Here is a 15,010-nt window from a genome sequence, read left to right on the forward strand (position 1 = left end):
CCATTCTGGGCTCGCTGCCCTTGTGTTTGGTTAAGCTTTGACGACCCTTTCGTGCCAGCGCTTGACACAGATCTAATCTATTATTTGACATCAGTCTTCATTCTTGTTGTCTTTATGAGTTTCCAAGTTCATGTAGTTGTAAAATCAGAAGAATGCATTCAGAGTTTGCTTAGGCAAAAAACGAGTAAATATTGATTGCCATTTTAACATTGAATCAGTGATAAATCAAGATTAAATTATTCATTAAGTATAAATAAAATGGACTGTGAGCGACAGTTTATCTAGTTCAATAAATACAGTAAAATCATTAGTTGTTTTGACCAAAAAAAAATCTCACACTTTTTATATTCATAGTATCATTGTGAATAAATATACAAAAAGGTGCTTGTCTGCATATTAACTATAAAAATGCTTAACAACATTCAATTTTAAATGATCAAGAGCAGCAAAAGCATTAAGAAAAGTGCCAGGTCTTAAGAGAGAGTGGTGAAACTCCAGTGTGGTGTTTTGTATGTCTGCTATGAGGTAGTAGGTTGAAACATTTTGAGAGGTTTAACAATTAATATAACTATCTTTAGTGGGATATTTTTTAACGGCTGTTGGTCGATGTGTAAAGGTTGAGAATGATGCTGTCTTTTAATCTCCTTTTCGACCCATTGCTGTAGCTGTAGTTGTGCAGGTTGACAGAAACAACACAACAAGGGGTGCGTTTCACAGTATCGTTAGCAAACTATGGTTGCAAGTTTTGTCGTTACCAACTTAGTTCAATGATTTTGGTGTTTCCCAAAACCATAGTTCCAACAAGTATTCGCAAAAAAGGTTGTATGGTTGGAAGTACGGCTCTCAACCTACAAGCTAGTTTCTTGTTAGAAATGACACGGACTTAGATCATGCTCTCGAGCAAAATAAGCAAGGTGCTAGTACTGTTCAGCTGTTCAATAAGGCAAATATCTTATCAGCCAATCACATGGCAGCAACTCAATGCATTAAGGCATGTAGGCACGGTCAAGACGATCTGCTGAAGTTCAAACTGAGACATGGGGACGAAAGGTGATTTAAGTGATTGAACTTGGCATGGTAGTTGGTGCCAGACGGGCTGGTCTGAGTGTTTCAGAAACTGCTGATCTACTGGGGTTTTCACGCACAACCATCTACAGAGAATGGTCTGAAAAATATCCAGTGAGCAGCAGTTCTGTGGGCAAAAATGCCTTGTTGATGCCAGAGGTCAGAAGAGAAGCACCAGAATGATTAGAGCTGATAGAAAGGCAACAGTGACTACAGTGTACCCAACTTCTAATGGCTACTTCCAGCAGGATAACACACCGTTTCACAAAGCTCAAATCATCTCAAATGGGTTCCCTATACTGAAACTGACTCAAATCTGCAGCAACAGCGTGATGCTATCAAGTCAATATGGACCAAAATCTCTAAGGAATGTTTCCAGCACCTTGTTGAATCTAAACCATAAAGAATTAAGGCAGTTCTGAAGGCAATGGGGGGGTCCAACTCAGTACTAGCAAGGTGTAGCTAATAAAGTGGCCGGTGAGTGTATACAAATTTCAGAGTGGAAATTTTAGTTTGGAAAGAGTTTCACAGTTTTTGAAGTGAGCATGAGTGAATGTGCTCTAGCATCCCATGATTGAATCAAACATTAGGAAATAAAGCAAAATAATGGCAAACTAAAATACTGATTTAGTCCTCAGATGCCATGTTCGCTATTTACAGCAATAATCTGACATTAATTCAATCATGAACCGATTAAGTAGCAGAAGTTATTACTCTACACAATTCTAGATTGTTGAGCCAACGTGGTTCGAATGACAAAATAGTGGTTTCGGGAAACAATCATGACTAGCTAGTTAATTTCTCCAATGATTGCATTGTACTATGACGGTTAAGCAGCAATTTATATCATTGTATGGGAAACGCACCACAGATTTCTGAAATAACCCTTCTCACATCTCTACTAACAAAGTGCTTGATAGTTTGAACAGGACACTACAAGACAAAATAGTCCCAAACCTCTAAAGTTTAAGTCACAAAATAGTCAAGATCCGCTTGAAAATGTTGTCACGGTTTCCATGTATCCCAGAGGTTCGATGACACCTCCAGTTTCCTCAGCTCCAGAAGTTTTGTCACATTTGACTTCTTTGTGTCCCTGTACAGGAATGCTTTCTTGTAGTACAAGGATATTATCACTGTTAACATCACTGACCATACTGTAGTCCTCCTCTACCAGGAGCTTTGGGTCTCGTTTCTCTTTGTCAACCTCAACGTACCCTGTAAATCCACCAGGGGTGATGCTGACGTGCTCACATTTGCTATCGGAGATCATTTGTGTGTTTTGGTACTGAGCTTTTACTGGCGAGCCATTGGAATCAAGGTGAAGTCGTTGTTGAAGATCTTCAAGGACACTGATGGTGTCACTTAGCTGTTTGGAGACCGTCCCAGGGTGAGTTTTTAGCCCCTGACTGCTGTTCCATGTGATCTGGATGCTGTTTTGTGCAGTTTCTGCGGGACCGTTTTTTCCCATTTGGTACTCAAGACGAGCTTTGCTATCAAACTCCGTTTCCTCATCATAGTCAGAGACCACGAGACACTCCACCTGACGGTCTGAGCTCTGGGCTATTAGGGGATATCCCAGAGTAACCAGAGCACTGAAGATCTCCTCAGACTTCCCACTCTGTGAAACGAGAAGTAAAATGACCTTTGTATTTTGGCACAGCAGTTTTGTGGGGTCAATTCATTGTCAGTTGGAAAGGTTTATATTTTTGTGACCATGATGGAATGAAGAAGAAAACCTCAGTGCAGATTGTTTTGTGAAACTTTCACGATGTAATACAAACTTCAGTTGAACCCGATATTGGATTTAACATTAACACTAAGTCTTAAAGTGCCACTATTGTGCTTTTTCAAATATTACCTTTCATGCAATGTGTAATATAGATGTCTATGCATGTAAACGATCTGCAAAGTTGTAAAGTTGAAAGTGCGCGATAAATAAAGTTATTTTCTCCCAAAAGAAAGAATCGACTCTGAACCGGCTAAACGAGTCATCAGAAATTCCAGTCTCACTTCCGTGAGATAAACGTAATGCGGTAACATTTGCATAATGTCCGCCTATGGTCTTCACTGGCTGCACGCGAACAACGTCTACTTTGACCCATGCACCCTAAAACACTGTAGCTGGTTCGTGTTGTTAACATGTCGAGAAGATGCTGTTTTCTGAATATACAATTAGAAATATACACATCAGTTTGTTGATGGACACTATCACACTAAGGCTACGTTTACACGGAAACGATCTGAAGAGAAAACGCGAAAGTGATAAATTTTTATTCTGCGTTTAGACGAGCGTTATGGGGGGGAAATCTGCGTGCATATGGTGACGCACAAGTGTGTGAAATTCAATGTAGTATGCACTCCAGGCGGCTAGGTGGCAATGTGAAGCACTGATCGGTGCCTTCACTGTCTAGCAGACTTTTGCGTTTTTACCGTTTAGACGGGAACGCGACGGTGGAGCGTTTTTAAGATTTCCACTCTGGAGGGTGGTTTCACTTTTTTGCGTTTTTAAGCCCCAAAAACGCAGTCGCCGTCTAAACGAAAGGCACATCTGATCAAATATTTTTACGTTTTCACCCGCGAGCGTTCTCGTGTAAACAGGGCCTAATGGTGATGGTGAGGAATTAGTTGCAACATCTCATTATGTACCTCAAACTGAGTAGCGCATCACTGAGAAATGTCCAACTCAGGTCGTCCTTGCAATGGAGGTTCGGGTTGAATAACTAGTTGTTCCAGTGTTTCATCAGTGGACTCGCGTTCGGATTGAAATGTTCAAATTAAATCGTTACCGTGTGTACAATCGCTGAGGAAGCCTCTGGAGCTGAAGTTCAGTTATGCTAATGAACGTTTAGCTTCTGACACACGCTGTCCGTGGTAGACCAATCACAACAGACTGGGCCGTCTGGCCAATCAGAGAAGAGTAGCTCGCAGAAAGGAGGGGATTAGAGAGACTGAATCTTCAGACGAATCATTGAAAAATGTGGTGATGTGCAAATGTATATTATGAGAAAAGAGTGTTTTTTGACCTTGGATGCATGTAAACAAAATGAGGAACCTTTTAAATAGCATAATAGGGGCACTTTAAAGGCACTTTATTGTAAATAAAACAACACTAACATTATTATATGTTGATGTTAACTTATAAAGTAATGCATGATATGGCCCCTTTAACAAGCTAGAAATGCACAAATTATGGTAGTGTCTACTGTACCTTAAGGAGCTGAGTGTCTATGCCACTGATCTTCGGTTCTGGAACCGGTGGCAGTAAAAAATGCTTCACCCTAGAGAAGAATGCGAAAATGCAGAATTAACTTATTTTTAATGTAAGAGCGGGCACAGTTTTATTTAACTTGAATGTGCACGACTTTTGCTGCCAGTCGCTTCCAGTTATTTCAGTTGAGCAAAAACATTTCATTATGCTGCTTGATGTAAAAAAATGTTTTGTTGTATTTGTATTTGTTCATATTATTTTAATTTATTATTGTAATGAAACATGTTTTATAGCACAAATAGTTTTACCATTTATTTACTACGCATTGTTATTCTTCTAGTTATTGACCTACAGTTGCTAGTGAATCAGAAAACTGTGTTGAAAAATAAGGTGGATTCAATATTATGTTAATGTTCAATTTGTGTCATGCACATAATTCTGGATTCTAAAGTAAATCCTGGGAAAACTTAGTCATTAGTGTAAATCCCTTTGTCAATAGGTAGGATGTCATGCTTACTAGGGTGGTCCTTATTTTTAAAGTCTCCAATTGTCATGCTCTTAACCCTTCAAATTGTTCCTTTATATAAGAAAATACAGCATGCCAATTTTTATGGCAGTAACATAATAATTACTGGTAGCTCAATAGCTTTAAACTTTCTGAGATTTTGATGATTTTCGTAAAAAAAACGATCATTTGAATTGGTATTGTACCTGGCTAGTAAAATTCCCAAAAAATCTCCACATATTCCATATGCTCCATATATTCCTAAATATGTATTTTAGATGCATATCTCAGTTTACTTATTGTAGAAACTAAATCCAAATTAATCCATCCATGACCTGGTTTAGCAGATTTACCTTTCCTGGTGGAATCAATACATATTTCTATTGATGATCACCTTGGTTATTGTTTGGGTTTAGAGCACATTTTTTGGTTTAAAAAAAATTACATCACGTTCCTTGAAATTGACCCGGAACTTTGGCCGAATCAAGCAGATTATCAGGAGGCACAGGCAATTATACATGCAATGAAAGTAGTTAATGATCACGCCGAGAGAAACTCTCTGATTCAAGAATACAATGGCTATCTCACACACTCTGAAGAACAACTGCAGGTTCTCCTTCATGTGGTGGAAGATCACCGACGGATCTATCCAGACTGCAAAAAGTCAACACTGGCTGCTGAGCATCAGAAATGAGGGATTGTTGAAAATGTTGTGCTTTTTTTGAGATTGTTGTCATTGTTGTCATGTCAGTGTTGCTCTGATTTCAATAAAATGTAGTTCATTAGCAGCAACTTTTAATATTACTTGCATATCACAATAACGCCGCACAGCTTAACATAGGCAATCTTCCACATGATTGAGCTACCTCTAAATATAAATTTTTTTGTCAACATTTTTGCATATTTCCAATTTTGAAGTTAAAAGGAACAGTTTAAGAGGTTAAGACACTAACATTTTGCACAAAAAAAAAAATTGGACTTGATAAGGACCACCCTAATGCTTACCGTTTCATCTTGACTGTCAGCACTCCTGCAGTCAGCAGGAAAATTATGACAGTTAGAGTGACGGCAAGGATCATAACTGCATTCTGTGTGTCAGACATAACTGCAAAATAAGAAACACAAAGACTTGTTTACTTTAAAGTGTCATCATCATCCTTTAATGCTGTATATTGAGTTAAAGGGGTCCTGAGTTACAAAGCACAAAGTCCACTCCAAAGGGAGTTATTCTCTACATCAATAACTAAGCACTGTTTCCGAACTCCCTGAAATGCTTCAATTGTTGTCTTAAGTTTTCTACCGGGAACGTCATTTATATTCCTCATTTATATACAGTATTTCCCGTCCAAACCATATGCAAAAAAGGCCTGATGGTTGAATTTCATTAGTAGTGTGTCGAATTTGACATTTCCAAAACACACTCAAAGCGGTTGACCAATCACAGTACACTAATCCAGCCGACCAATCAGAACGCATTGCGTTTTTCGTAGAGCTGGGAACTAAACCGAGTGTTTCAGACAAACTGTGAAGAGAGAAGATGCAATAGGCTAATGTGAAATATGTGAAAATTTTGTTTTTTTAACATTCAAGCATGAAAACCTATTCTAGTAAGACTTTGAAAAAGGGCATTAAAATGTATCTAAAGGCAGAATTGTTCAGAAAAATCTAAAAAGTTATTTTAATTATCTTTATTTTACTTTCCTGTAGCCTGCACACTGTTGTGTAAGGCTAAACATGCTCAGTAATGTAGAACAATGGCTAGAAGGTGTGAAAGATTGAGTTGCTGTTGCTGGTATCATCTTACTGTCTGGAATCTGGATGAAAGCGGATGGGCTCCACTCGCTCCAGAGGCCTTGGTCTAGTTTGCAGCGCACTTGCACGACGTACTTTGCTCCCGGCTGAGGACTATAGATGCTAAACTCCAACTGTTTTCCAGCACCATATGACTACAAACACAAGAAGAATGTGTCTCAGTCATAATTATTACATGGTATCAAAACTTTGAAATGCAAAAAATAGCTTCTTAAAACCAGGGCCCCTATTATAAAAAGGAGAGTTTCTTTTTCATAATGAATTGATAATTCATTTATCAATCATCATTTAGAAGCAAATGTGTATATAAATATATGGAATATTTTTAGATTGTTAAAGAAAATCCTGTTTTATTTATGGACCCCAAGTTTAGTATAACAAATCATTATAAAAAAATGTTAAGAACCTTGGTGACCATGCAACTATTTGAATCTCACCTCCCAATTGCTGCTGTACGCCTCGTCTCCGCTGTTTTTTAAGCGAACTTCATATCTGATTGTTACCCAGCCTGAGCGGGTGTCTGCGTCATGGGGAGGCTGCCACTGCACCAGGAAATATGGACTGTTCTTGGTCTGCATCAAAGTCACATTCACATTCTCTGGAGGGTGAGGCTGCACTGTGTGAAAGAAGATGAATCATCTTAAATGACATTCAACTGCACAGACACAGGGGTGGGTTTACCATTTTGGGGGGCCCTGAGCAAAAGCCAGGACCTGCCATCCCCCTCTTAAGTGAAAAATATGCTTCCACTTTCAAAAAGCTTACGACAGAGGCAGACACGCTGCATACACACGTTACCCAGACAGCAACATAATGTTGGCCCAGATCCGGGCCACATCTGATACATGTGGATTACACTTGTACCAGATGTGGGCCAGATCTGGGCCGACACTATGTTGCTGTCTGGGTATAATCACCACTGCTGTTGTGGCGAATTCTGACTCCAATTGATTCCAATTTTTCAGGTAAAAATAAATAAATGTCAAACATTTAGATATCAGACATATTTATACTGTCTTTTTGCAAAACATTTTGTTACAGCTGAATACCACAAATAAAACCCAGCAGCCTCAAGAACACTTCCACGATAAACTTTGCCTATAGGATTTAACAAAAATATCAGCAAAAACAACTAACTAATATATATTCAAACCATTAAACTGTTTGTTTAATAAAATATTGTTAGTAATAACAGAACAGAAGAAATTAGCAGTAGCACAAATAAATACAACTGAACAAAGTGCATTAAATCAAATAATCAAATGTAAAATAACACTGCATACAGTTATTTTTATAAATAAAATATAGATTAATCCTTATTAAAGTTAAAGTTATTCAATCAAGATCTGACAAAATTGTCAAAATATCCTTGTAAAGTGTGTATTTGTCTGTTCAAACGCAAGAGAACTCAATTGCATTCAGTATTGGCACACTATATGAGAGGCGAGTGAATAGTTGAATATCACATTAATTGTGAACACAGGAATCGATGAGCGATAACAAATATCTGATTCCTGACCTTAAGTATGCGATTCGGTTTCCAACCCTATAGCTGCCAGTAAATACAGGCAGTGACGGTGCGGACACAGCTTGTTTAATGTGCGACCTGGGTCTTCAGCCTCATCAGATGTTTCATTTAGATTTTTGGGTATTTTTGGATTTCTTTTTTGAGGTCCTTTTGGGTATGTGTGCTTCATGGTTGTTTCTCTCTACTTATCCGGACCGCTTGGTAATAAATAATGTCAAATGGAGTCATGAATTTAGTTAATTGCTTTTGGCCAGCAGGGGCCCCCAAGCCTGCGGGGCCCTATGCATTTGCATGGTTTGCGTGGTGGTTAAACAACGCTACTGCACGGACACAATGTTCCATTACAACCAGTGTGCAACTGAACAGTGACAACAACACATTTACTAAAAAAGGAAAGAACTGAATAGGGTCTACATGGATGGCTATTCCTCATATGCTTCTTGTACACTACCATTCAATTCAATTGTATTTATAAAGCACAATTAAAAACAACAACAGTGCTGTACAATGTACTAGAATGAATTAAAAATACAATAGAACCCACCATAAGAAATAATGAATGTAAAACAGGGCATAAAAAAACAAACGGACATCACAAGTTGTATGCTAAAGAGAAAACATGTTTTTACCTTCGGTTTGAAAATATGAACTGTTGCTGCATTTATAATAGAAATCAGTAAACTGTTCCAAAGCTTAGGTGCGGCTACGGTGAAAGCTCGATCACCCCTAGATTTTAACTTTGACAGTTAATTAACTCTGGTTGGCGGACCTAAGAGTTCTCGCTTGACGGTGTTCACACAAAAGGTCAAAGAGGTAAGAAGGGTCAAGGTCCTTTATAGATTTAATGACAAGAAAGAGCACTTTGAAATTAATTCTAATACAGATGTGTTCACATCAAAAGAACCATTCACAAGTTAAGAAATTCTTGAAAGAGTCAATTGTTGTTTATGGAAATTAATACTTTTAATTCAGCAAGGATGCATTAAATTGACACAAAGAAAGTTCAAAATCCTGGTAGAAACGTTCTGTTTCCACAAAAATATTAAGCAGCACAACAGTTTTCATTGATAATACCAAGAAATGTTTCTTGATTTCTGAAGGATCATGTGACACTGAAGACTGAGGTAATGGTTGCTGAAAAATCAGCTTTGCCATCACAGGAATAAATATATATTAAGGAACTTTTTAATATATATTAAAATAGAAAAAAAATAGTTAATTTAAATAGTTTTCATGAATTTTTGATCAAATAAATGCAGCCTTGGAGAACTTTTTTTTTTTTTTAACAAAGCATAACTGTAGAACTGTTTTTATACACTTAATGCGTTAAAAAAAATCCCCCGTGTGTCAAACCATCAACCATATGCCAGCACATTCAAGCATCTTCAGTGGGATATTTGATACATGGCTTGAGTTTTGCATTATGCTAGACACAAACCTGTTCATCCTCATTCTATTCAGCTAGTCAGCCAGATCGGCCTCTGTTTAGTGCCATTTAGTACTTTTCCATTCCACTCAGACGCTCTAAAAGTCATCACCGTTTAACTCACCGTTACAGATGGATAAGCCCAGTGCACACACATTTCTAGCAGGAATTGCAATGGTTTAGGGGAAATTGTAACTAAACTATATAATTGCAAATGCAGCATTATCTGCCTTGTGTTCAAGTAGAATGATCTAACTTGATTGTAATAAAAGTTCTGTAATAAACAGAATGAGGAAATTAAGCTGCATGTGCCTTTATGTAGCAGTATATTAAGTTTTATAAGTTCAACTCTCCACTCCTGTCTTCATGAATCCTTGAAAGTGACAGGAAGGGATGGAGCTAAACTCTGCAGGACAGTGGGCCCTCCAGGACTGAAGAAGTCGCCCATCCCTGTTTAATATACACTATATTTAGCAGGCAGCTCACTGCACTGTGGCTGTTGTCAAAACAACCCTGAAATTGGTCTCTGTAGTAAAACATCATTAACCATTCAAGCATGCTCAGTATACGCTAGGGGCATTTTGCAAGCACATAAAAACAAATCCATTTTTGGATGCATTTTCGTATGATGTAAACACAATAAATGAACTCACCGATATCCATAACATCAACTTCCACAGATTCTGAATAGGCTTTTCCCAGTGTATTGGAGGCCACCACTGTGATGTTGTATATGATCCAAATAGAGGTGTGCCGCTTATCAAAATAACAGGAATTGTCCCCCGCCTTATGATAATCCGGGCATTCAAAGACTTCCACGAAGCTAAAAAAAAATGTTATTGATGGTTTAAAAGTTGAAATTCATGACATAACTTTTGGACAACAGATGAACCGAAACCTGAGATTTGTTGTTATAAAATATGTAAACATGAACTCATACTAGCTTTAGTGTGCTTATTTATAAATGTGCGTACTGTACAAAGGTTAAGGTCAATAATGTGTTATTCAAAGAAATTTAATTGCATTAAAGTGATAAAAAATTGATCAGAGTTAAGACATTTATAATGTTACAAAAAAAATATATTTCAAATAAATGCTGTTCCTTTGAATTCATCAACAAATCCTAAAAAAAAAAAAATTTATCAGGGTTTCCCCAAAACATTTAATCAGGACAGCTGATTTCAACACTGATAATACATCAACATTCAACATTGATAAGTAATGTTTCTTGAGCAGCAAATCATCATATTCAAATGATTTCTGAAGGATCATGTGACACTGAAGCCTGGAGTAACGATGCTGAAAAATCAGCTTTGCCATCACTGGAATAAATTATATTTTAAAATATATTACACTAGAAAACAGTTCTTTTAAATTGTAATAATGTTTCACAATATAACTGCATTTTTAATCAAATAAACGCCAACTTGTGAACATAAAATACTTATTTCAAAAACATTAAAAAGTCTTACCAACCCCGAACATTTGAACAATAGAGTATAGAGGAAATCATGGGATATCTTTTTGAGCCAAGCAAAGCCTACATTCGAAACTGTGCCAGAATAAGCACACAATGAGGAAGCTGTCCATGAATTAATACAGGGAAAAAGAAAAATATAAAGGCAAGTTAAAAGGTACAGTGATGAATAGTGATTTAGGTTGCACTGACCTCTCTTTTCTATAATACAGTTGGTAGCTGGTGGGCAATCCACCAGTGGATCCAGGCTCCCACCAGCAAGTAAAGGTCTCTTTCTCAGGTGACCGACATCTTGTTAGTCTGGGCCTCCCCGGGGGAGAATGACCTGGAGAGATATTGTAATTGAAGAGTATATGATATATGATATCTGTAAAAGCCTATTATAGAACACCCTGTTATTGAATTCTTCTGGAATTAGTCCATATGTTGTGTGTTTATGGGCATTTCATATTGAAAAATAAAATGTATTATTAAAAACTATACATATAGATACTTGGTTAAACTCAAAAATCTGCACCCTGTTAGCAACATCAATTCAAATACAGGGATTCAATTCTGAATGGCACACAGCCTGATGTACTGTACACTTTATAGACAAAAGGAAACCAAAAATGTTTTTATTCTGTGCGCACAATCGCAACTGTCTAAATTGTTTGGCTGTTTTTAAAGTCGTGCTTTGCTCACTTACACATGCTGTGTGGGATCCAAGAGAGAAGCCACATGAGAGTCAGCGCCTGCTCTGCATCTCTCCGCATTTTTCCTGCATGAGAAATAAACGTCCACAAAGTCAGTAAGGTGTCCACTCCACACCAACCACGTTAAGTACCACCTGTAGAGTTTGTTTCTACTTTAAACATCAATCTAGACATGCAAAACAATCACTTAGCATGTGTAAACACCTTCACTTATCACAACAGCTGAAAGGTCATTATGTGTACAATTACTCATGCTAAGACATATATATAAAAAAATGATCCCTCTATGATTTCATAAATAATGGCCATGATGGCATTAGTGGATTTCATTTGACTTTTTTTATGTAGTAAATACACTCAGCTACAGTGAGTAAGATGATGAGTGACATTTTGATATGATAAGACTGCAGCACAATCACAAACTAATCATAGAAAATTACAAATCACAAGCACATCGTGATCCCAGAGGAGATGTTTAACACAGAAAAATGAACAATGTTTATTTCTGCCAGCATGGTAATGTACAATGTTCTGAAGACAAGGCATCAACTAAAGAATCGGGCAGGTGCAGAGAGGTGACTTAATGGAAAGTTACTGCCTTGGAAATGGTGAGTTCCAATGAGAGACAGATTGAAAGGGCCATCAATCTGCTTTATGTTTTTGGATCATTTTTAGAAACACTTGGCAACAATATCTTGTAGAATATAGATGCAATGCATTTTGTGTTTACACGTTTTAGTTTCCATGGACATGCCATAGGCTTTATTTACAAACTTATAATAAGTCTTCAAAATGCCAAGGACGAGATTAACCCAAATGTTCATGCAATGGAATAAATCGGACAAGCTATTGTCTGTGGTCAGTACAGTCTTTTATTTTCCCACAATATATTGAGAAGGAAGTGGGCTGAAGTCCAGGTTTAAAGGACCTCAAAACATTTGACATTAAAGGAATGGTTCACTTAAAAATGAAAATTGTGTCATCATTTACTCACCCTCAAGTTGTTTCAAACCTGTAGGAATTTCTTTCTTCTGCTGAACACAAAGGAAGATATTTTGAAGAATGTCCATAACCAGACAGTTGATGGAAGTCATCAGTAGAAAAAAAATACTATTTAAGTCAATGGGGTCCATCAACTGTCTGGTTACAGAGTCCGACATTCTTCAAACTATCTTCCATTGTGTTCAGCAGAAGAAAGAAATTAGCCCATCACCACCCAAAATCAAACACTAAGCAAATAACTAACTAAATATTCATCCTTAAAAGACATATTTTTACTATCTAAGATAACAGGGCTCAAACACATTAGGGTAAAGCTGGCAGTGGAGGCCAAGTACCATCAAGGATCAAACTATGTATAAACGGTCTAAAGAATTATCAATTAATGCATATTTTGCAACAGGCAACACAAAAGCAAGTCTTTTCCAAAAATCTGTTAATCTGATGCTCAAAATATTTCTAGGGTAGGGAACAGCAAACTGCAGTGCATACTATTACTGAGTCTACACTACACAAACTCCAGTCTCATTTGGTCTCTCCTCAGGGGCCAATTTTTGCCACCGCATTCTCAGTCACTGATAACAATGTGATAGCCATAAACAAACACATATTGCTTCAGTAAGCCATGATCCCAGTTCATGATCCCAATTGAACAAAAAATGTAGGCTGGAGAAAGAGATTATGTCCTGCAGACTATGCTTCTATGGTCACCGTGATTTCGCCAAGTATGTTCCTGGATCAATATTTTGCTGATCCTGGAACAACTTTCCTGTCTGTAAATTTAGCCATAACCGTATCCCTACCCCCTAAATCTAACCCTACCTGTAACTTTTCCCTTTAATCTGAGGGAAATTATAAAAAATATATTTAAAAAAATTATATGATCAATAAGTTATGACAACGCTTTGCAATTTTCAACTTTTTTATGTTATGCTCTACAAGATTCAGCTCTTTTTTTTTAAGTCAGTTTAATGTAATTTAAGTTGAAATGACTTAAACATCCAAATTGATTGTCACCTTAAATGACAATGTCATTGTGAAATGACTTAAACATCCAAGTTGATTGTACTTAAAAATTTAAGGTAGCATCTTTTTTTTTTACAGAGTAACACTTATGTTTAATTTAAACAGCCAATAAGAAATACATAAAATAATATTAACTGATGTTTTACAATAATCAATAATCCAAGAATGACAAAAGAATAGTGCAAATTCTACGGACGCAGCTGTTTAGCGCCATTTAATTATCCTTGCATGTAAAATAGTTTTGATAGCGGTATTACGGCACAGAACAAAATAAGTGCACAATGACATTTCATAGTTTCCGCCGCTTTATAAAACATCGTAATATCGAGTCTTTTCTTTTGACGCGGACTGTCGCGGAGACTCAAGGCCTATTTATACTTCTGCGTCGAACTGCCGCCGTAGCTACGTCGTAGGCTGTGTGTAGCGCGCGTACCCTACGGCGTACCCTGACGTGCACCTCTCCAAAAATGTAACAACGCGTCAATTCTACGCGGACACAAGTGCTGTGATTGGTCTGCCAGAACCCCTCCCTCGGGGTTTCACACGCTCCCTAGGTGCGCGTCAACGCGGACAACGACACAGAAGTATAAATTAAAACCAACACGTTGCCTACGGCGTATAGGCTCCGGCGTAGGTCCGACGCAGAAGTATAATGAGGCCTTCACCTGGATCCGCCACCCAATCCGTGACCGAAATTACACACACAGCTTCACCTGTGATTTTCCCATAATCCACAAACGTGCTGCATTTTGGACTGTTTCACTATGAAAACAGTCTATCCGAAGCGATGTCCCCCCTCAAAACGCACACTATGAGAGAGGAAAGGCCAAATACAAAGACACTGTTGACACCGCAGTCCCTCTGAGTCTTGTGCTTGCACACAAACAGCCCTAAAGCTGCAGAGACTCTTGAGGAGTGGCATGATGGGTCTGTCTGCAGACTGCAAGAGAGGGGCGTAACAGGAAGTGGGCGTAACTTGAAGGGGGCGTAACTTGACGTTGTCCAAATCACACATAATAACCACACTAAATACCCAACACGAGATGTTGTCGGCAAGATGCCAGCTCGTATGGAGACAACGGTAAGAATATTTTCCCGAGATAACCGTGTAAATCGAAGTGTATAATGCCGCTTTTTACATTGCAGCAAGGGCAGAGCAAAGCGTTTGGAACTTTGAGCTTGTCAATCTGTCTCGCTGAGTGTCCAACAGATGCAAGCAGCACAACACAGTAGTAGATCGCCCTGCCTGGAGTGAGCACTTCACTTGCC

At 37.9% G+C, this 15,010-nt stretch overlaps 1 protein-coding gene across 1 annotated transcript; it reads right to left on the reverse strand.

Moving 5' to 3' along the window:
• Positions 1-1,679: 1,679 nt before the first annotated feature.
• Positions 1,680-14,633, reverse strand: prlrb (prolactin receptor b). The gene is made up of 9 exons (XM_084413247.1): positions 14,407-14,633; positions 11,710-11,781; positions 11,214-11,346; positions 10,198-10,367; positions 7,028-7,206; positions 6,583-6,724; positions 5,784-5,883; positions 4,274-4,343; positions 1,680-2,683 (listed from the first exon to the last, which is right to left on the reverse strand). Exons 2-9 carry the CDS (start codon positions 11,774-11,776, stop codon positions 2,048-2,050), a joined length of 1,497 nt encoding a protein of 498 aa, XP_084269373.1. The 5' UTR covers positions 11,777-11,781; positions 14,407-14,633; the 3' UTR covers positions 1,680-2,047.
• Between the last annotated feature and the right edge of the window lie 377 nt (positions 14,634-15,010).

Source organism: Rutilus rutilus (genome assembly GCF_951802725.1).
Source record: "Rutilus rutilus genome assembly, chromosome: 7".
Classification (NCBI taxonomy): domain Eukaryota; kingdom Metazoa; phylum Chordata; class Actinopteri; order Cypriniformes; family Leuciscidae; genus Rutilus; species Rutilus rutilus.